The sequence below is a fragment of the Nannospalax galili genome, unplaced genomic scaffold, assembly GCF_000622305.1.
Source record: "Nannospalax galili isolate Female #2095 unplaced genomic scaffold, S.galili_v1.0 scaffold33, whole genome shotgun sequence".
In the NCBI taxonomy this organism is placed as follows: Eukaryota; Metazoa; Chordata; class Mammalia; order Rodentia; family Spalacidae; genus Nannospalax; species Nannospalax galili.
In genome coordinates this window covers 155,982-178,704 of record NW_008335436.1, presented here as the reverse complement: position 1 = coordinate 178,704, position 22,723 = coordinate 155,982, and the positions used below count along the sequence as shown (strand labels likewise).

The 22,723-nt window shown below is 42.6% G+C and overlaps 1 protein-coding gene across 1 annotated transcript in view; it reads right to left on the bottom strand.

The window, feature by feature from the left end:
- Positions 1-22,723, bottom strand: part of Pld1 (phospholipase D1) — a 197,793-nt gene that overhangs the window by 68,943 nt on the left and 106,127 nt on the right. Inside the window, exons 15-19 of the mRNA XM_017797388.2 lie at positions 21,489-21,702; positions 12,289-12,417; positions 11,446-11,564; positions 9,192-9,305; positions 820-930 (exon numbers count right to left, since the gene is read on the bottom strand). Coding sequence (XP_017652877.1) covers positions 820-930; positions 9,192-9,305; positions 11,446-11,564; positions 12,289-12,417; positions 21,489-21,702 — 687 coding nt within the window. The remainder of the gene's footprint in view (positions 1-819; positions 931-9,191; positions 9,306-11,445; positions 11,565-12,288; positions 12,418-21,488; positions 21,703-22,723) is intronic.

Here is a 22,723-nt window from a genome sequence, read left to right as displayed (position 1 = left end):
GTAAAGCTGCAATACCTTTAAACAACTGTCACTCTATGGACAGGGAGAGGGGCAGGACTCAAGGGGAAGACAAATGGAGCTAGCATAGTTTTCCCAGTAGTTAACCTCCTTCTAAACACTTTATTTTTATTCAATGGAAAAAAACTAGGATAAAGGAGAGAGATATGTTTTGGTTTGGCTCTTACCCACTGCTCCATTATCGTGATTATTTCTCTCAGGGGTTTCAAATGTTCTGTCCTATTTTTGCATCTACTTTGAGGTGCAATTAAAGTTCCCACACTAAACTCAATGTTCCCAGATTCTCTCATGTTCTCTGAGCAGAGCCCAGGATCTGAAGAGGCTTTATCATGAATGGAAGCTCACAGCTCTGACATTCTTGTCTTCTTTTTCCATGCTCTCTTCTGTACACCCTCCAACATCCCCAGAGCTGTGGCATCCAGTCACCCGTGTGTGGACAACTTATCCTGTGCATGTCTGTTTGTTCCCCTTAAACAGCACATGCCTCATTCTACAGCCTCCAACCAAAGCCTAGTGAAAACTTACACATCCATGCTGGGGTTCTTTACAGCAAATAATGTCATAGTAAGCCAATATGTTAGTGCAACAAGGATTTGGAAGACTCCCATTATTGAGTTAAGGATGGTCCAGAGTGAATTTCAGGCACTTTGAGATCAAAATGCAGATGACTCAAATCAGCACTTTTCCAGCACTCTTCATATCTCAGTACACACGTATTATTATGGAATCCCAAGCTGGGGACCCTATGGTCACTGTGCGATACTGCAGAAGGCAGGTTCAAACAGTGACCGACAGACTTACTTCGATATAGATGTAGTGCTTGCTGTTCTCTATCACATGGATATAAGCAGTGTGGATGGACTCCTCATGGTACTTTATACCAGCAGACCAATCGGCAGCAGAGCGGAGCAGCTACAAGACAGCAATCAGCAATGAGCAAACATCAGACAACAGAGAAGACACCAAGTGGACTGGAGCAATGAAGCCCCCCCCCACCCACCTTGTTTCTTCTAAACCAATGACTACAGTGGCTCGAGTCACGTGTGATCCAAGAGGGGCACTGAAGTATATTCTCCAGTCTACCCTCTTCCATCTGGCATTATTTTCATTCTAAACTTGAAGCCATAAGTTGTGGTTTGTACAAGTAATATTCTGAAGACTTATTCAGGTCACATTGCCATTGTACTATTGTCCTATGACAGTCCAATACCTGTGTCAGGTTAAAGATGCTGATGCAGGGCAGAGGGTAAATGAGTGCTGTGAAGCCCAGCACTAAGTAATGGCCCAGCACTAGTAAATGGCACTAAGGGTGCTGGTCACATTAGAGATGATGCAGGGCAGATCATAGCTGTGCAGGGCAGGGTGGACTGGGGGACACTGGAGGCTTCTCATGACTTTCACAAGATCAAGTATCCTTTGCCTGACATTCTTCCCAGAATTTTAACTGGTATTACAATATGACGTTTGCATATAGTAAGTGCTCAGAAAATATTTCTCCTTTTTTTAATGTGTATGAGTGTATTGCCTGCATGCATGTAAGTCCACCCCTGTTGTGCAGTGCCTGCGTAAGTCAGACGAGGGTGTTGGATCCCCTGGAACTGGAGTTACAGATGGTTGTTAGCCACCATGTGGGTGCTAAGAATTGAAGCAGGGTCCTCTGCAAGAGCAGTCATTGCTCTTAACCACGGAGCCATCTCTCCAGTCCTGAATGGATTTTTCTAAAACAATTGTATATCATCAGAGGAGAATCATCATAAGCACTGAGAAAATAGCTCAGTTGGTAGACTGCTTGCCTAGCATGCATAAGGACCTAGCTTCCATCTTTAGTACCACATAAACCAGGCATGGTGGCCCATACCTTAATCCCAGGACTCAGAAAGTGGAGGCAGGAGGATCAGAAGTTCAAGGTCATCTTCATTTACATAATCAGTTTGAAGCTAACCTAGATTACAAGAGCTTACTGAAATGCAAAACTAGTACTTGCTAAAAATGATTAGTTGTATCATCCTCAAATTTAAATCTTTATCTAGTATGAGGTATTTAGTATACAATATTTTCCCCATGTATTTTATTTAAATTTTACCAGGTAAATGTGTGCAGTGAAGTGGAAAACGTAGTGATGAACATGAACCAAATGTCCCAGAAGAAAACACATAAAGGAAACAAGTTAAAAGAACCTAAAAAATATCTTATCTTTTACATCATCTCCAAGGAGCTGCATTATTTATCACCACATAGAAACTATAAAGATCAAACAAAAGTCACGTAGAAACTATAAAATCAAACAAAAGTTTCAGTGATTCGTTTGTTCAAATTAATGTTTGATGTTATTGCTAAGCAGCACGATCCTGAAAACACAGACGCTGTTGTGCCGAAAGGTCTGGAGGCAAGCTCATTCAAGTTTTTGGGACTCTGGAGGCAAGCTGTCTCCACACACTAGGAAGGTGGGTCCTCCAGCTCTGGGTTATAGCTCAGCTCCTTCACCTCGGATAAACCATTCAAATATCATGAAGGCTCTAATCTCGCCAACGTATAGCTGACAGCTCTCTCTTGCTCTGTTTCCCTCTGCCTCTTTGTCTCTTTCTGTGTCTCTGTCTCTCTATCTTTGTGTCTCTCTGTCTCCCTCTGTCTTTTTACCTATCTGTATCTCTTTTTATGTCTCTCTCTGGTTCTGTCTCCCTCTCTCGTTCCCTCTCTTTTTCTCTCTCTTCCTGAACTGCTGTGAAGAACAGAGTACGTATCTACCACAGCAAAACCTATTACTTTGTGTGTTAACCTAAAAAATAATTTTAAAAAGTGTTAGTAACAATATGTGGCACTTAGTAATAGAGGTTCTATATGTCGATCTGTAAAGTTACAGGCTGGTTTATAAGCCACTCTTGATGGTAACATCTTTAGCCTTCCCTTCAAATCCAGAAACCTAAGACTTCCTCTCTTTTCTATTCTCAAAACCTGATTTAATTCAAAGACTTAATAAAGTCATTCATAAAAGATACAAATTAGTAGCATCAGGTTGGGAATCAATTCCCATGTCCTGTCTAAACAGTTTGGAGTGGTGTCCAACAGCTATGACGTAAAGATGCTTGGGACAAGGCACACTAATCCTGAGCTCTGAGGTTGATTACCTATGGCTGCCAGGAATAAAGGCAGGGAGGCCACATAGTTATCATTTTCCATGAAGGGCAAGGGTAATTGGCTCCCTTCTGAGAGGCATTTAAATGCTTAAGGTAAGCTGTGCAAAGACTACCCCTTGCATCAGCCTGGAGTAGACCATTCGGAAAAGTGGAGAGCCCTAAGACGGTTATAATTGCAGACAGAGGAAGTCCCCACCTCCTGTACCTGTCATCATTATGAATCCCATTGCCTAAGTCCAAACTCATAGCTTTTCCTCACAATAAAATGTCAGTTAGGCAATTTGAGAGACAGCTCAGCAGTTAAGAGCACTTGCTGCTCTTGTAGAGGACCCAGGTTCAGTTCCTAGCACCCACATGGTGGCTAACTGGACCTAACTCCAGTTCCAGGAGATCTCATGCCCTCTTCTGACCTCTGCAGGCATTGCACGCATGTAGTGCACTTACATACATGCAGGCAAAACCACTCATATGCATAAAATAAAAATTTTACATGAAGTCACTTAATTGAAATGTACAACATAGGTTGGTTTTAAAAAAAAATTTTTTTTTGGTCTTTTTGAGACAGGGTCTCCCTGTAGCCCCAGCTGGTCTGGAACTCACTATGTAAACCAGGCTGGCCTTGAACTCACAGAGATGTGTGAGTGCTGGGATTAAAGGTGTGTGCCACCATGCCCGGAAAATGTCATTATTTGGGGGCAAACTTAAAACTTAAATCCTAAGCAACAGAGAAAAAAAAAAAACAAAAAACCACATGGGATTATTAGTCATTTATTCCTTTTCCAATTACTTAAAATTTGCTGGTCACCACAGATAAACTGAAACTAATAATTTTTATTTTGGCTCTACCGCATCCTTTACTGTGAAACCCTAGGATTATATAAAATCACCCCAACTGCTTTAGATGTTTGATCTGGAAAGGTTTCATCAACAGTTAAGGTAGTCAAACATGTTAAGATTTATTTCCTTTTGTTTTAAATTCTAGATTCATCCTCTTGTTTCACTGACCTGAGCTGCTACTCAACTGTTTCTGTTTTTAAACCAATGTAACTGAGACAAACCCCAGATCCTCCCCTCACATGCAGGAGTGTGTCCCAAGTGTGCCGGGAACCAAATCTAACCCACACTTTTCAAAACCTCAAGTCTGAATACACAACTTGAAAGTACATGGAGATGGCATGCATCTGATTTCATGGTTTAGGCTCAAAATTTTAACCAGGACCAGTCATTTTCCTCTGTATGGTGTCCCATTTTTTAGGCTAAAAATAGCCTTCGCTGTGACCACAATCCTAATCCATTTCCATACAATGGGATTAAGATGAATACATAAAGAACAGAAATGTTTTCTTGAAGGAAAACCTTCAACTTTCCTAGTACTTGTCCCAAGTTTCTTCCCTTTTTTCTCACCAGAACGCTCTGTTCCCTGTAAATTCAACATATACCTTCATCCCTTCTCACTTCCCTAAGTTTCCAAGTCAGTCATGGAGCAAAGACTACTTAGCACAAAAGCACTTACACACACACACACACACACACACACACACCTGCCTCTGAGCTGTACAAGCTCCCAAGTGACACAGTTTGGGGAGAAAAGGCAAGTGCTTAGCCGAGCCTCCATCTTCCAGTCCAGACTGGAGATAATCACAGTCAAGGAAGAGTAAGAAATTGACCTGAAGTCCAGCTAATTCCCACAAGCTCTTTTTTTCACAATCCCTTCTATTTGAATGCTGGTCCCTCACATGGTTGGGCAGTTATTCCCGAATACCGTTTTGCCCAAACAGAAGGAAGAAGCAGGTCTTGAGGCTGAAGGAGAGAAAGACAGTATCTAAAGAGAATGAGACTCAGGGCTGGAGAGGTGGCTCAGCAGTTAAGAGCACTGGCCGCTCTTGCAGAGGACCCGGGTTCAAGCCCAACACCCACGTGGAGGCTAAACAACAATCCGTAACTCCAATTCCAGGGGATTCAACACCCTCTTCTGAGTTCCACAGGCATTGCATGACACAGATGCACTTACATATATGCAGGCAAAACACTCACTCATACACATACAATAAAAAAAAATAATATTTTTTAAAAGATGATTTTCTCTGAGTTTTTTCTGTATGAAACAGTATATTCTAAAATGAAATGGAGATATTTTTTAAAGGTTAAAACCTCATTTAATTTTATATCTTACAGGATTTATACTGAGTACAATAACATATACCTGTGTTAATTCAACACTGTGAACCTAAAAATTACAGCCAATTTTGAAAGAAATGCATCTTTGCTCTGGAAACTGTTACTATGTCAATGCTGTTGTAATGAAATGCTTCTACTAATTATGTAGTTATTAAATAAATTAAAAAGAGGGAAAAAAAGTTGAATTTCTCTTTTTAAAAAAATGCTTCTCAAGGGGAGAGAAGTCCTAGGGGAAAAAAAATTGTAAGTTGGGGCCTCCTAGGATCCAGAAAGATACAAAAGGAGATGGTCCTAAAGTTAACAACAAAAGAGGCTTTGCCTTGCTAGGGCCTCCATGGTCACAAGCACCCTGGGTCTTACTGGAAACAGTGACCACTTTCAACAGTTATGACCCAGGGCTGAAGCCAGACCACTTGCAACTGAGCCCCATTTCCACCACTTACTCACTGTTAGGTTGTTTGTTTTGTTTTGTTGAGACGGGACCTCACTCTATAGCCCAGGCTGGCCTTGAACTAGCGGGCCATCCTCCTGCGTCCACCTCCCAAGTGCAGCTGTAACAGGCAAGCACTGCCATATCCAGCATCTTTATCATTTTCACGTCTTTATGGTCAGTGTTATGATACAACACTTGCATCGCACAGATAGACCTACCATGGAGCTGCCGAGCATTCCCCAACGACCTCAGCTCATGCCCTGACCCACACATCCCGTTCCTCTGTGGAGATTCCTTTGATCACACTGAAATAATTTTCTTTAATTTCAGTCCTCCACTCTTAGTTTTCAGAGAGTTTCTCATCACCATGTCCTTCCATCTTTCTTCACAATGACTTGCATCGCACAGATAGACCTACCATGGAGCTGCCGAGCATTCCCCAACGACCTCAGCTCATGCCCTGACCCACACATCCCGTTCCTCTGTGGAGATTCCTTTGATCACACTGAAATAATTTTCTTTAATTTCAGTCCTCCACTCTTAGTTTTCAGAGAGTTTCTCATCACCACGTCCTTCCATCTTTCTTCACAATCATTATTCGCTATTTATTTGTCCCTTCTTTGGATTGCCACTTCAGTGTTATTAACACCGCGGCAGACCTTTCTTGCCCCAGGCTTCCATTCTTTCTCCTCTAGTAAGTGCTTCATATGCATGAACTTCAAGCCCTAAGGTGTTTATTCAGACAGAAACAGATGAGAAGAAATAAAATGAGAAATCTTCTGTCAAAGAAACTCTGGAAATGCTCCCACCTCAAGCCCCTTAGCGGCTTCCTAAAACATTAGCATAACAAAGCACTGTGCTTTCTATATTAGAGAAATCTGCAAACCCTTATCTGTCCTTGGAAGCCTTTTCTTGTGAAATAGCTATCAGCATTTCACAGGCAAAACTGGTTTAGGAAAAACTGGCCTAGGTTCATCTTCATAAAACATTCATGTGTCATGCATCTGCACAGATGAAGGAAAAGTTCCAAGGTTACTGAGTTTCCAGGCCCAGCACTTGGGGCCCCTCTTCTGGCCTTACAGTGGCTTCAACACCCTCTTCAAGAGCACAGCAGCTGGCCCCACTGTCTTTTGAACATGTAGGCTCAGAGAAGAGACCCAGCTCTGACTCTCCTAGTTAGCAAACACACAGAGCATTCTGGTCCATACTTTCAGAGACCACACTGAATTGCTAAATGAAGTATCCAACATCACTGTTTTCTCTTCTCAGCAAACTGAGTTTCCAGAGGCATCAAAATCCTTTTTGATCTGATTCCCCCAGGACCCAAATATGCTCTAATGGCTCTATGATACAAACAGAAGTACCTAAACATATTTTTGTGTAAACAGATGACACTTAAACATGTTGTTCAAATCAGTGAACGAATGAGTGAGTCTTGGTATAATCAGAACTAGGCTAAAACATCTCAGCAATACATTAAAATTTTTATCACTTCATTTATTTTTATATGGGTCTGGGCACACACTTGCCACAGCGCACATGCTGAGGTCAGAGGACAACATGAGGGAGTCAGTTCTCTCCTTCCACCATGTGGGGCCTGTGAATCAAACTTAGGTTGTCAGGCTTAGCAGCAAGATCTTTACCTGCTGAGCCATCTGGCCAGCCTAGCAACAATTACATTTTTTTTTTTTTTAATGTGTATGAGTGTTTCGCCCGCATGTATGTAAGTATACCTGTATTCTGCAAAGCCCATGGAGGCCAGAAGAGGGCATTGGATGCCCTGGAACTGGAGTTACAAACGGCTGTCAGCAGCCATGTGGGTGCTGGAAATTGAACTTTGGTCTTCTACAAGAGCAGCCAGTGCTTTTAACTGCTGAGCCATATAATTATATTTTTGACAAATGCTTAACATCAGATGCTTTGATAAGTTGACCACCACACCATTTTTAATGAAAATTCAAATTTTACATTCTGGTTTTTTTTTTTCCTACTCACAACATTCTTATTTTATCTTCTAGAATGAGTACTTTCTCCTTTTCCAGTAGAATAAATTAAACAGGCTCATAAAATACTCATCAATTTATGTGTAAACTCATAGCTATGTGTGCCTCCAAGTTTAAATTATTATCTCCTTAAACTGGGATGACTACATATCTACCTTAGGCACTTTTCTCAAGTGCTTTATCCTTTGTATGTGTATATGCACATGTATGTGCTGGTGAATGTGTTGGGGGGGTGCCCATGAGTAGATGGGTACACACACACGTGTGCATGCATAGGGAGACCATAGGACAACACTCAGTGTTGTTCCTCCAGATCCATCCACCTTGTATTTTGAGGGTCCTTCATTGGCCTGGGCCTCACTGATTCAGCTGGGCTGGACAGCCAGTGAGTCTTAGGGATCCTCCTGTCTCTGCCTCCTCTGTGCTGGGATTACAAGCATATGCTATCACATCTGGCTTCTCTACGGGAATCCCACTCACATCCCTGTGCGTGCATGATCGATTATCTGTCCATTTACTGACTGATCTGTCTTCTTAGCCCTGGTTTACTCTCTCTATAGTTCTATTATTCTCTTAGGTTATAGCATATCCTTATTTCTTATAGACACACACTTGGACTTGCACATACTGTAAAGTAACGGGTTTAGACACTTCATGCTCTAGGATTCCCATCTGAATGGTGTCAGTCCACATTGGTGACATGAGCAAAAGCGAGCTGGGTTTTTGCCTGAGCAATGCCTGTGTTATCAGCAATGCCAAAGGAGCCCACCCATCCTTATCCTGTCCTTGCTTCTTTCAACACATTTGACTTGTTGCTGGCAAAGGGAACAGACTGAGAATCACTGAATGGGACTAGATTTCAAGCTTTGCTTCTGCCCATAGCTACTGGGCGGCCCTGGACAAGCCTCAGAAGCCCACTGGATGGAGTTCTCTTGTCTGTAATTTGAGGTGGTTGGCCTGGAGGTTGGAAAATTTTGTGACTATATTTAACAACTTCCTATTCCCTTAAAAGAGACTCTAAAAGGCATTTGGCTAATTAAGCTTCAGATTAGATTGAACGATGACTCCCTTTCCAGATGCAAAGTTCATGGTCCCATTTCTGATTCTTAAGCAGAGCTGGTCCCATGTTTGCTGCATGAGTACCATGTTGCTAGGCTCACCTCTCAAAGGATCATGGGAACAGCTGCACCTTGATGGTGGTTTCTATGAGGATATACATTTATTAGATATATTACATGAGTTTTGGAAAGAGGGTGAACTGAATCCATTGACACAGGAAGTAAAATACTAAACTTTAAAAGAGTCACTTAGATTTGCTTCAGAAAAGGGCTTATTGGAAAATCTGAAGCTAATGCAGTAGCCAGTTAGTCCAATTACAGCGACATTACCCGGTGGCACCTTGCAAAGGAGACAAGCCAAGCTTACCTGCACTCTGGCGCGGACAGAGCTGGGTACCTGATACCTCAGCTCATGGGCCGTGGTTTGAGACTTGGGGAGCAGGAAAGGATAAGACAGGGAGCGGTATTTTGGCTTCATAATCTAAAACAGAAAATGCCAATAAAAATGATTTGAATAAGAAAGAGGTCCATTCTTCCTGATTTTGGAATGACAAAAACATATAGCTTCATTAGGACCAGAAAAAAATATGAATGAATGGACATTTTTAAGTGAAAAGCTGGAGATCAGTTTTCTTATTATTTCCCAGGTTTTCTTCTTTCACCTTTCGCAGCAAGCACATATTCTTTCACGTTTGTAAAAAAAATTAAATGTGCAAGGCCTGATGGCATATGCCTTTAATCGCAGCACTTGGGAGGCAGAGGCAGGTGGATCTCTGTGAGTTTGGGGCCAGCCCTGTCTACATAGTGAGTTCTAGGTCAGCTGGAACTACAGCAAGAACTTGTCTCAAAAAACCAATAAATTAAATGCAAGCTATAGTTATGCAGCACTTGGGAGGCAGAGGCAGGTGGATCTCTGTGAGTTTGGGGCCAGCCTTGTCTACATAGTGAGTTCTAGGTCAGCTGGAACTTGTCTCAAAAAACCAATAAATTAAATGCAAGCTATAGTTATAGGGCAAATAATCACAAAAGTGGAATTATTATTTGTAAACTAATTTTTTACTATGTTGTAAAAAAATCTTACCCAGCAATAAAGCACTATTTTATTTTTAACAACTTTATAGTAAAGTAGCATGACAGATCTTGATTTGATTCCTATTAAAGGTGTGATGACACACACCTTTAATCCCAGCACTTGGGAGGCAGAGGCAAGTAGATAGATCTTTGAGTTCCAGGCAAGCTATTTTTTTTAGTCCTATTAATGAGCATTTTAACTAAGTCTAATTTTGTTTGAATTATTAGAAACGATGTCAAAGTAAATTTCCTTATTAGATTATTCCTTTAGCTCAATGTCTGGAAATACTTTTTTTCTGAGTATTAAATACTTTTTCCTTTAGCTTAAATATCTGGAAATGGTTTTTCTTTTTTGCTTTTTTGTTTTATATTTTGAGGCAGGGTCTCCCTGTAACCATAATGGGCCTGGGACTTGCTATGTAGAGGAGGCTGGCCTCCATCTTGCTGAAATCCACCTGTCTCTGCCTCTTGAGTGCTGGGATTAAAGGCTTGTACCATCATGCCCAGCTTAAAAAGTACTTTCAAGTGTTTTATTAATTTATGTTCCCATGATCAGGGCATAGGAGTATAAAAAATTCCAGCTGTCAAAATCAGCAGAGCTGTTAGGCTTTAGCAGTGTGGGAGATCAAAAGCAATATTGCTCTGTTTATTCATCTATCCCCTCTAAAGGTGTGTTTAAAATATTTCCACTATGTTCTCAGCTAAACTTTTATAATGTTTATGCAAATGATACAAGAAATGAGACTCTAAGTTGTTCATAGAACTAACTCAACTAGGTCCATTGTCCAAATTATCAGAGGTTAGAAGGCCTGGTCATTTCAAGGGAACATAGGGGGCCCTTACCAGTCCAATGACACATATCACACTTCCAAGAGTTGGGGCCAGTTCTACATGCAAAGAAGGCTCCTAAGAGGATTCCATTTGGAGAAGAGAAATGGCTCCCTCAGGCTGCTCGCCTTACTCAGAGTGGTCTCTCCAAGTCCTATATCAGCACGAGCCAAAGCAGCCCAGCACTGGAAGGACTTTACAGTTGGAGCCTCTCATCTAAATACACCCCCCAGACTCTACAGTCACCCTCCAGGAGCCTACTGGGCCCACTTTTGTAAATGCTTAATACTGGTGTCTATAAGGTTCAAAGGCTTGAATCAACAGGCTCTGAAAGCAGTTACATCTACCCCTTTGCATGCTGACTTGTCTGTGTCATAAAAGATCAAGAACACTTTTCTTATAATGATCAGAAGCCTTACCATGCTGATAATGATGTCCCCAAGAGTAGATGGGGGTCACAATTGTTAAGGTTTTTTTTGGTCTTTTTTGAGACAGGGTCTTCCTGTAGCCCCAACTGGCTGGAACTCACTATGCAGACCAGGCTGGCCTTCAACTCACAGAGATCCACCTGCTTCTACTTCCTGAGTGCTGGGATTAAAGGTGTGCGCCACCATGACTGGTAAATGGGGTCACTGTTGAACATAGCAGTCCTTTCTCGCCAGCCCTCTAGGCTTCACCTCTGTCTCCCCACCTTACATAGGCTATCCAGACAAGACCAGTACCTTCGTGAAGTTCCAGCGCTGGATGAAGTGACGGGCCACATCACGAGCTGCCTTCCCATGGACCACAGAGCCAATATCATGCCAGGGCATCCGGGGAGTGGAGTACCTGTCGATGAAATCTGCCCAGGTGCAGGCAAGGGCCCATCACTAGCTTCTGTGCCAGGGACAGAACTCTGACCCCAACTAGAGTGCACTAAAGAATATATATTCGTGTCCACTGAGCCTGTATTTCTTGACTTGGTTAGAGCAACACATTGATGCTCAAAGGAAACATAGATCTTCAATCAGGAAACACAATCATTCCCCCACTGACATCCACATACATTCCATTTCACTCAGTGTTAATCACTAGACAAGGCTAGGTGTGAGCTGGTACAGATGATCTAAGGCTGTGTCTGGTATGCTTTTTTAAAAATCTTGTTGAAATAACAGCAGACTATGCACTCAGTGCCATCTCTATGTCCTCTTAGCACAATTATAATCTAAATATGCGCCGCTCTAATGTAGGAAGATGAAGAGATTAAGCATAAAAGAAGACCATCAAAAGAAGGCTATGGGGCTGGAGAGACGGCTCAGTGGTTAAGAGCACTTGTTCTCAATCATGAGGACTGGAATTTGGGTCCCAGCACGCATGCCAGGCAGCTCACAAATGCCTGTAGCTCCAGCCCCAAGGGATCTGACACCATCTTCTGGTCTCCATGTGTGCTACACACATCTGCACACAATCACAGACACACACACACACACACACACACACACACACACACACACACACATACATACATACATAAAATAAAAGCACAAAACAAACTACTACCCACAGCTCACTTTCCTGATACTCACCAGCAAAAGGCTTGTCCAGTTGAACCCAGTCTTTGAAGACAAAGTTGCAGTAATCCTTCCCGTGCCAAAACCTGGTCTCCCCGTGAAGCTCACCCACTCCTGTCTGCACACTGCGGATGGAGCCAGTGTCTGTGAATGCAGCAAGATCCATTCAGAGATCCAGGGTCATGTGGGTTTGGAGAGGGAGGCCCCTGTTTCCTTACTAAACACCTTCACTTTTCTTCCTGAACCTTGCCGCTAGGGCAGTGTGTGTCCATGTGCTCAGAGGCTCTGGGCTGACAAGGAATTCCAACCCTCACAAAATTATCTTTATTTTGGCAATGGAGGTCCTATCTAGAGTCATAAGTAGACTCTGGAATTTAGCACTCATGGGCTTATTCTCAACACTTGCCAGATCAGGGGCAGAACTGGGTTAACTATAAAGAAGGAACTCCCGAGCTAGGATTACAGGAACAGTAAAGCCAGGTGAGGATAGGGATAGACCAGGATGATGCACCAAGACCCAGGCCACTGCTTCCCTCACTGACATGGTGGACATTTCATCTATAACCCTCATTTTTCCATCTCAAAAATAAAGGACCTCCTATTTACAAGCATATTACCGGCAACCCATGTTCTAGTCCTACAATCAGCTAGCTACGTGACACTGAACTTCAACTTTTTGGGTCATAAATCCTTCCATGTAAAAGGTATGATTTGGCCTAGATGATGGTTAAGATCTTTTGGCCTCCAACATTCTACATTCCTAAATCATAAACATCTTCCACAAATAATATAACAACCACAGACAGAAGCTTACAATTGAGGCATAAAAGTTAGCAGCTTATAGTAGCATTTCACAAAGACCAAACAAGACTGTTCTACTTAAGAGTTCATACCTTAAAGAGTGAAACGGTCTGTAAGTTTAGGAGCCATATGCCAGACATAAGGACATCTGAGCAGGAGGAAAATAATGGCATATCACAGTTGCAGTGCTTGGCACAAAAGAGGCACTTGACAGATAGGTGTGCGGTGCAAGAATGTTTGTTGAATGAATAAATGACACCACTTGAAGTAGCCAGTAAGGGGTGTAGACTGGCCAGTGTACCATTACCACCAAATAGCTCCAGAACTGTCTTTGTAAAATGAAACTTTGTTGGTTAAAACCTTTTTAGAATCTCCTATTATCTACAAGTGCATAGAAGGTGCTTCCCAAACTGACACCAATCTTCTTACTCTTCCTGGCTTTCCCTTGACCCAGCCGGGCCTCAGCATGTCTCATTTTTCATTATATTCTGGCAGCCTGGTCAGCCTGGCCTCCATGCAGTTTGCATGGTACCCATTCTGCCTGGATTGTTCTTTCTTCCCTTTGGCCTGATCTCATATACATTCTTTATTAGCTGTCTCACCAGCCCTCGAGAGAGATCTCACAAATGCCAGCAAGGAGAGACACAACTCACACTGCTGTTGTCCTATTGGAACTTGTCCTCCTAGGCCTCTGGTCCTTCCACGCAATTGCATAAGGATACAGAAACCCAGTCACTATTCCTCCCCCAGTAGTCCATCAACTTCTCAGAGTGGGCATCAAATGGCCTCGCCACCTGGTATAGCTCTCAACATCCAAGAAGCAATTAATAAATATTTGTAGAACAAATATTTTTATTCAGTTACCACATACAACTAATATTCTGTCTCAAACTTAATAACTAACTTTCCAAAGGTGATTGAAATATTCTATGAAAGAAAAATGGTTTAAACTGTCAGAGTTAACAAAACCAGATAATGTTAAAAATCAATTCCTATTGACTTCTCCCTCCCTGTGATTGGCTTTCCTGCTGGACAAGCCCTGGGGGAGAAGGCACGGGTGAGCTGTTTGCTCAGAGTAAGCACTCTACATTTTGTGTGTGTGTGGGTGTATGTGTGTGTGTGTGTGTGTGTGTGTGTGTGTGAGAGAGAGAGAGAGAGAGAGAGAGAGAGAGAGAGAGAGAGGGAATGAAATAAATGGTGGTTCAAATTCCAAATCTAAAAAACACAGGGCCAGCAAGGTGGCTCAATGCCATCAAACCTGACGACCTGGGTTCAATTCCTGAACCTCATAAAACAGAATAAGAGACCTGATTCCCACAAGATGTGCTCTGACCCCCATAAGCCCACTGTGTGCAATACACACACACACACATACACACACACACAAAATTAAAATGTAATAAAAAAGTTTTAAAACACAGTCATGTAATTAAGTTTGGCATACAATACCAACTGGTATTGTGTGGTGATTGCATATGTATAATTTATTTTCATCAATCTGAGAGATAAAGCTAAGGTTTCAACATAGATACTCTCATACTTCTTGAAAAATTACCACGATAGGTTTATATTTTGGAAAACAAAAGTAAATTCCTAGTCTCAGAAAATGATCTTGGTACTAACTGAATTCGACTTCTCACAATTCAAATTTATTTTCATTTCTAGTCAAGGCCTCAACTAGCCAAGATGGTCCATCTCATAACACATCCAGGCAACCAAGCCACTGCCTCAGCACTGGACATCTGTGAGAATCAGCGATGATGGGTCGAGGGACCATCAAGGGACCATGCTTGGATCACAAACGACTTCATAACTATGTCTTCCTTGACCTTATGGGTCTAATGCCAATTTTCAGTACCCTCACCTGTCAACAGCCCATACAACAAAGGCTTCTTCCTGCCCTTGTCCAGTGTCTCCAGGCCTCGCTGCATCCTCCTCCTCCTGGCCCCATCTCTTAGCTTTCGAAGCACCACCCTTCCCACCTGTCTAGCTCCCCTTCTTCATCTTCTCAGCTCTTGCTCACTGCCAGTCTCCCCCAGCTTCTGTCTCCTGTATGACCCTCCGTTGTACTGCTTTGGGCCTGGCTTCTCTTTTGAGCAACAAATCTACAGTCACTTCCAGTGCCTCATCTCACACAGTTTACCTTTCAAACTTTGAAGTCTGGTTGGAGAGACAGCTCAGTGGTTAAGAGCACTTACTACTTTTACAGAGGGCCCGAATTCAGTCCCTAGCACTCACATCATGTGGCTCACAACCAGTTGTAACCTCAGCGCCAGGGGCTCTGACTCTCCTCTGGCCTCTCAGGTACCGGTACTCACATGCACCCCCCCCCAACACAGGCACACATATATACATATTTAAAAACAAAATACATCTACAAAAAGAAAAAAAATCTTAGAATCAAATTTAACACTAAAATTACCAGCATCACATAAAATGGAGGTCCTGTTGGGTTACTCATTCCAAGCTAAATACCTGCCCAACTGTCTCTACCATACCCTACCCAACACTACTTCCCAAACCATACTTTTTTTGAGACAAGGTCTACGTATCTCCAGCCCTAAACCCACTGTGTATACCAGGTTAGCCTTGAATTTATTCTCCTGCCTCTGCTGGGATTACAAACTTTGCTTCCACCCCTCGTTGAGATAAGCCTCTTGAAGTCACAAGAGAAGCCTTATACATCCTATACACTGCATCCAGGAAGAGTCTAGAAACAGCTTAACTTGCTGTTTATTATCCTTCTGATATTAGAATTTTAAAATCCTGCCTAACTGAATTACAAAAATGACTTTCCTGCTTCAAAGAAGATCAGCAAACAGTTCCTGAATGTGAAGGGTCAAATTTTCTATTTGAAACAGATAATGTCAAGTAAAGCCATGTCAATCTCAAATTCTCCCTCTTATGACATAATTCTGAAAGGAAAAAGAAATTCTTGATCATGGTTTAATTAATTTTTAAATTAAAATACTATTAGAGAATCTACCACTGTTGCTAACCATATTAAGACAAATCAGTTTGAGTGCAATCTTTCTCTGTAAAGTCCACAGTGGTCTTGCCTGTACCCTGTATGATGACCCATGTAGTAAGATATCTTGGAAGTCCTACATGCCTTTTTACAGTCAGATAAAAGGGTCCTGCAAAAGGCCTGCTTGGTCCCTCAGGCTGATACGCAGTCTTGTATGTTCAGCAAAGAGTCACTCACTCTGCACTCCGTATGTCTCAAGTACCATATGTCTACACAAGTTCACATCTTTAAATCTAGAGACATGCTTCTTAAATTTCCTTTATTATTTGTCTTTTGCGGAACCTTGAATTTCCTTTATATTTTTGTTTTCCTTCAACACACACACACACACACACAGGAACTCTCTACACGATGCTAGTGGAGGATTATGGGGTGGAGCATGTGTCAATAGAAGTGGAGGTCAGTGGAGCCCCTTCCCCATCCTTCTCCATCACAGAGATTTTGAGACACTCAAGGATCCAGGGAATGGAATCTGGGAAACACTGCTCTCAAGAGACTCAATTACCCTTCAGCTTTGCTTTGTCAGTAAACATATTTCTTGCATTAAAATATTGTGTATATGTTTGACTATAAAAACAATACAAAATGATGTCAACAACGTGAAAACAGATTAAAGAATCTATTTGTATCTCATCTTCATAACATAGCTGGTGTCATTTTATGTTCATAGCCTCTTTCAGGGGCACACTTGTATAGAATGATGATAGCCTAAAGCTTTGCCTCTTCTGTTGCTCCTCGCACAGGTTGGCCCATGCAAACGCTGCCTTTTCAGAGGGGCCAAAGCCCTGGAGTCCTGTCCAGTTCTTACATCCCACATCCAGGACACTGGCAAATATATTCAGCACCTGCTTGTGATGGTGAAGTTGTGTTGTTAACGTGACTGAATTTAGAATCACCTAGGAGACACAACTCTGTGTGTATCTAATGAGGGTGTTTCCAGAGATGTCTAACTGAGGAGGGGACCCACATTGGAATGAGGACAGAACCATCCCTGGGTTGGGACCCTAGACTGAATAAAAGAGAAAAAGGGAGCTGGGCACGAGCACGGACCTCTCTCTGCTTCCTGGTTGCAGACACAGTGTGACCAGCTGTCTCACCAGCTGCCTCAGGCCCTTGTCACCACGTCTTCCCAGCTACGACGGACTGTCCCATCAAACTGGAAGCCAGAATAAACTCTTCCTCCCTTAATAGGTCTTTGTCATAGCAATGAGAACAGGAACTAATCCACTGCCCTACCATCAGCACCACTTGGTTTTTGCTGAAGAATACAAAAACCTAAGTCAAATGAACACTTTTAATAATTTAGAGGGCATATAATACAGCATTTAAAAATTGTATTTCTTTAGATATGATTGTTTTGCTTGCATGTATGTCAATGCACCACATGTGTGCAATGCCCATAGATGCCAGAAGAGTGTGTCAGATACTCTGAAACTGAAGTTATAGATGATTTTTAGCTGCCATGTGGGTGCTGGGAACCAAACCTGGGTCCCCTGTAAGAGCAGCCAGTGCTCTTAACTGCTGAGTCATCTCTCCAGTCCCCAACAGTGCTTTTTACCACTGAGTCATCTCTCTAGCCCAAATACAACTTTAAAATTTAAATTATATTTTTCTAATGATAAACTGGTTGGATAATTTCCCATATATAAATATGTGTGTTTTGCTTCTATTAAATGTATATGTAAGGTTGTAATCTCATATTTTGATAAATTTTCTATTATTTTTATCACTAAAGATATAAAAACCTGAGTCAAATGTCACCCGCCTTTGTTGAAGACTCTCCCCAGGACTTCCTCAGAAGCCAGACTCTTATGGTAGCCCACAAGGCTGTTACAATCCACCCAGCCCCCGATCTCTCTTGCTTTCCCTAACATTCTCCTCAGCTCCGCAGTCACATTTCTAGAACACACCAACCCTCTCCCTGCCTCAGAGTCTTGCACTTGATGGTCTACTTGTCTGTGTCTCCAGAGAGTTTCTTTTCTTTTTTAAAAGAGTTATTTATATTTTTGTATTTCATGTGCATGTGTACGAATATTTTGCGTGAATGTCAGTGCACCTGTGTCATGCAATGTGTTTGGAAGCCAGAAGAGGGCATCGAATCCCCTGGAACTGAAGTTGATGGTTGTTAGCTGTCAGGTGGGTTCTGGGAACTGAATCTGGATCCTCTGCAAGAGCAGCCAATGTCCTAATCATTGAGCAGTCTCTCCAGGTCCACCCACTCCCCACCTGGGACAGGTTTTCTCCTTCTCCTCTTCCTTTTGGAGTTGAAACTCACACCACAAGAGTCCCGTTCTTTCACTGCATTATGTAAAAGAGCACGTTCTCCCTCCCTCTGCCTTTCCCTCCTATTGATCTCTATGATTCTTACCGCTGCCTGCCGGATATTCTGTGTGCTGTGGTTTATTTGCATATGTAATCCCCATCTTTAACTCCTCAGCTCGTTAAGGGCATTTCATCTGCTACTTTCATCTCACCAGTAGTTCTTGGGACGGTGGTTGGCAAGTCACAGAAGCTCAGTGCATCTTAATTCAGGTAAACACACCCGTCTCCAGCTTTATATGCTCACTTGAGATTTTAACGACCACACAATCCCATTAAGGAACGACTCATGCGTTCGCTATGATTCCTATCATTGCCCTAGTCTAAAATTTAGGTTGTTTACTTTCTCTTTGTCTCTTAAACACATGGAGAGGAAATGAATGGAAACCAAGGCAACCTTCTATCAACAACAGAAAAGCCAGACGGGCTGTGTCCTCACAACCCCGGTGTGGCTCCCACACCCTCAGCAGGTTAGCCTGAGTCACTTAACGTGCTAGATACCTACTTGTCTTGCTCCCACTGGCTCCTGTTGTGAACACCCCTAATGGTCACAATTCAGAACCGTTCACAGTTCAACCACCTCATTCCTCTACCTCATGTTCAATTCTAAAGCAGCAAGCACATGCTGGAAGGAAGAAACACTTCCCAGACCTGCTCTTGACTTAATATTTACAGCTGCGAGTACCCCTGACTTGATCCTCTGGGTTTTCCAGAGGCTTCTGGCCCTCAGGACATTGAAACTCACTTAGGCACAGTCATTACAATCCATATGCCCACCAACTACTAGCCTTATGCAAAATAACTAAAACATATCCTATATGTGTTTTCCACTTTTAAATGTGTATCAGTGTTGTTAGGATTTACAAAATATAAAATTATCAGTTAATATGGTTCATTACCCATAGCTAATACATTTCTTAAAAATGCTGGGTCCAGGCCAGTGAGATGACTAAGGAGGTAAAGTCACTTGCCACCAAGCCTGATGACCTGAGTTCAATCCCCAGGTCCACATGGTAGAAGGCTAGAACCAACTCTTGTAAATTGTCCCCTGACCTCCCCATGTACACCATGGCATGCACACATACATACCCATTCACAAATAAATATACTTTTTAAATGCTGGATTTGTAAAGAATTCTGGAAACTACTGTTCAAGCTGCAGCTTCATTGATCAGGTTCACTGACGGTTCGTCGTGCTTGTCAGCTGGGCTCTGACTCCCTAATAAAACTTTGGCCTTTGGGACTCCCAAAGGTCAGAGTGCAGAGTTTGCATTTCTGTGAGGTCACAACTCTGGATCTTGATCATGAGGATGCTGATGAGCTGGGACTACACTGGGTAGGTCTGTTATTCCTAATCAAGTTTCCTCGTCTGTGAGAAGGAGATACCAATATTCCTTTTGAGCACTTAAAGCTCTGGGGGCAGTGTGAGTCAGTCTGCACAAAGTAACACTTGGCTGGTGATTTCACTCTCTTTATTTGTGCTGGTTCCTCATGCCTGTATCGGGTCAGTCACTAAATCTTTCTTCATTCCCTTCACCACAATTTAGGCCCTGATTAATTCATTCCTCGAGTATGTGACTCTTCCCATAAAAGGTATCAGAAAACAATTTCTGAACATTTTCAGGTACAGCATGACACTTCCATTCAAAAGCTTTCAAGATTTTAAAGCAAATAATATATCTTTCCAACTTTGTCTAGGACTCTGTGACGATGTATATATATTTCCAACCCAACATCAGTCACTGCATCTTAGCAGAAAGGGGTATTTTCTAACAGCTAACATGTTGGTCTTTTCCATTCCAGGGTTTTTTGCTGGGCTGTTTCCTTCACCTGCAACAATTCCTGTGCTCACCTGTTCCCATTGAATTTCTGGCAGCCCAACTGATAGGCTCCCTCCTCAAAAAGCCTCTCTGGGTCAGCAGCACAGAGGAAGTCCTCAACTTCCCACAGAGCTGTGCGTGTGCCTGGTGCTAGAGGGTTGTTCTGTGTGTTTTTACTTTGCTGCTAGACTGCAGGTTCTCAGAAATCCCAAGCTTGCCCTTTGCACCGAGCAGGTACTGCCTAACACACAGGGCATGAAGACTGAGCAGACAGGCGATCTGAACACACACTCACTGTGCTCATGCAACGGACAATGCAACAAAAGCTGAAGCCTGTGGGATTCTGCCCCTTGAAGGTCACTTACCAGCACTGTGCCTAGTGCGTCCCTGCTTGGACTCACTGGAAGGGCGAAAGAGTTTCAAGTGGGGCTTTAAACCATGGATTAAATTCTGATGACTTCTACAGTGGCTAAAATAACCTGGAGAAAGTCAAGAATTCTTTTTGCTTTATAAAGAAACATATTTATATATCAAATCTTATGAACTGGACGGTAAGCTTATTCATTTTAATATGAGCACGGACTATAAAACCAGCCATAAGATTCAATGCAACAGGAAATTGCAGGGTTTTAAGATAGATTTGCAAAGAACAGTAAATTCATAGCATATGGAATATCTGACGTTTGCTGATACAATCTGATGTATTTCCAGGTGGGAAGAGAAATGTAAATTTTTCTAAGAAGTTTATAAAGGACATCTAACATCTTGCTTTTTTCCTTTATGGCCATATTTTAGAAAGCTGTAGTCACTGTGTGACCATTGAAAGCATAAATAGTGGTTGTTATGACTACTTTGCGTGACTAAACTAATAAATCTGTTCAAAAATGAGACCGGGGATGGGGTATGCAGCTCAGTTGATAGCATGGAGAGCACCCCAAGTTTGACCCCCAGCACCTCATAAAACAAGCATGGTGATGCAATGCCTGTGATCCCAGCGCTTGGGAGGATCAGAAGTTCAAGGTCAGGCAGGGCCACATAGTGAGTTCTGGGCTAGCCAGGCCTACTTGTGACTCTGTCTCAACAACAACAACAACAAAAAAATGACAGCCATAAGGCAGCAATCTTGGCCCTTTGGTAACTGAACGCCACCACGGATTTTTTTTTTTTTTAAAGTGCGTATGCAGGGACTGACTGTGGGAGACTGCAGCCCAGTCAGAGAACTTCTGACAGGGACCGTGACTACTCACTGGATGCACTGTCGATGCTGCTGATGCTGTCAGCATTATGCAGATGGTGTCGGTGCAGCTGCCTGTAGAGGCTAAACTTGGAGAACTTCCGGGACTTGCCTATCCCTTTCCGTTTCATGTCTGTATCATCAGGGCTCTTCAGGATGGGCTCCTTTTTATGAGATTCGTTTTTATCCTTGAGGCTTAGGCATTCCATAGAGTCTGTCACTGCTGCCTGAGAAAGTTGTTTTAGAAAGAAAGAAGGAAAGACCATGCATAAAATGTGCTGCGGTGGACTTTAATTCAAGTACAGTTGAGAGGCAGTTTACAAATGGTGAACAGTCTGTAGAGTTTGAGGTTAGCCTTGGGGTCGGGGATAGGGGGAGATGATGGCAGATTCTTGTGAGCTATTTAAATAAATAAGCTCTGTTGCAGCTCCCTCTTCAGGTCCAAATTCTTGAAATTTCTTTCCAGTTAACCCTTTACCTCACATACAGTTACACTAATTGCATTCACTGTTGAGCTACCCAACTTCTTCCTTTAATACAAAGCTGCTGTGTCCATAATTTTCCTTGTAACTTAGTGTTGTGATCTGGATGTGAATACCTCCCCACCCCCACTCCCCTCTGACCCCACTACACTCCATTCCCTTTGACCCCACACTTCCCATTCCCCTCTCCCCCCCTCCCAAACCCCTTACCCCACACACATAGGTTCAGGAGTTTGAACACCTGATCCTCAGTTGTGGCAGCTGTTTTGGAAGATAGAGGAGCCTTGCTGGAGGAAGTGAATCACTGGGGGCAGACCTCAAGGTTTGCTAGCCTGTCATCTCTCCTTCCTGACTGCAGATGTACTGGGGCCCACTGGACTTCAGTTCATGCTGCCTTTCCCAGAACAGGGCACTGTGTCCCTTCTTTAACTGTGGGCCAAAATAAACCCTACTTCTCAAGTTACTTCTTGTCGGGTCATAGCAACAAGAAAACTTAACTATACCCTTTATCACTAAATTCCTGTTTTTCTTCCAGAAAGGCCATTAATATAACCAGCAGTGTACTGGGGCCCACTGGACTTCAGTTCATGCTGCCTTTCCCAGAACAGGGCACTGTGTCCCTTCTTTAACTGTGGGCCAAAATAAACCCTACTTCTCAAGTTACTTCTTGTCGGGTCATAGCAACAAGAAAACTTAACTATACCCTTTATCACTAAATTCCTGTTTTTCTTCCAGAAAGGCCATTAATATAACCAGCAGTGAATAC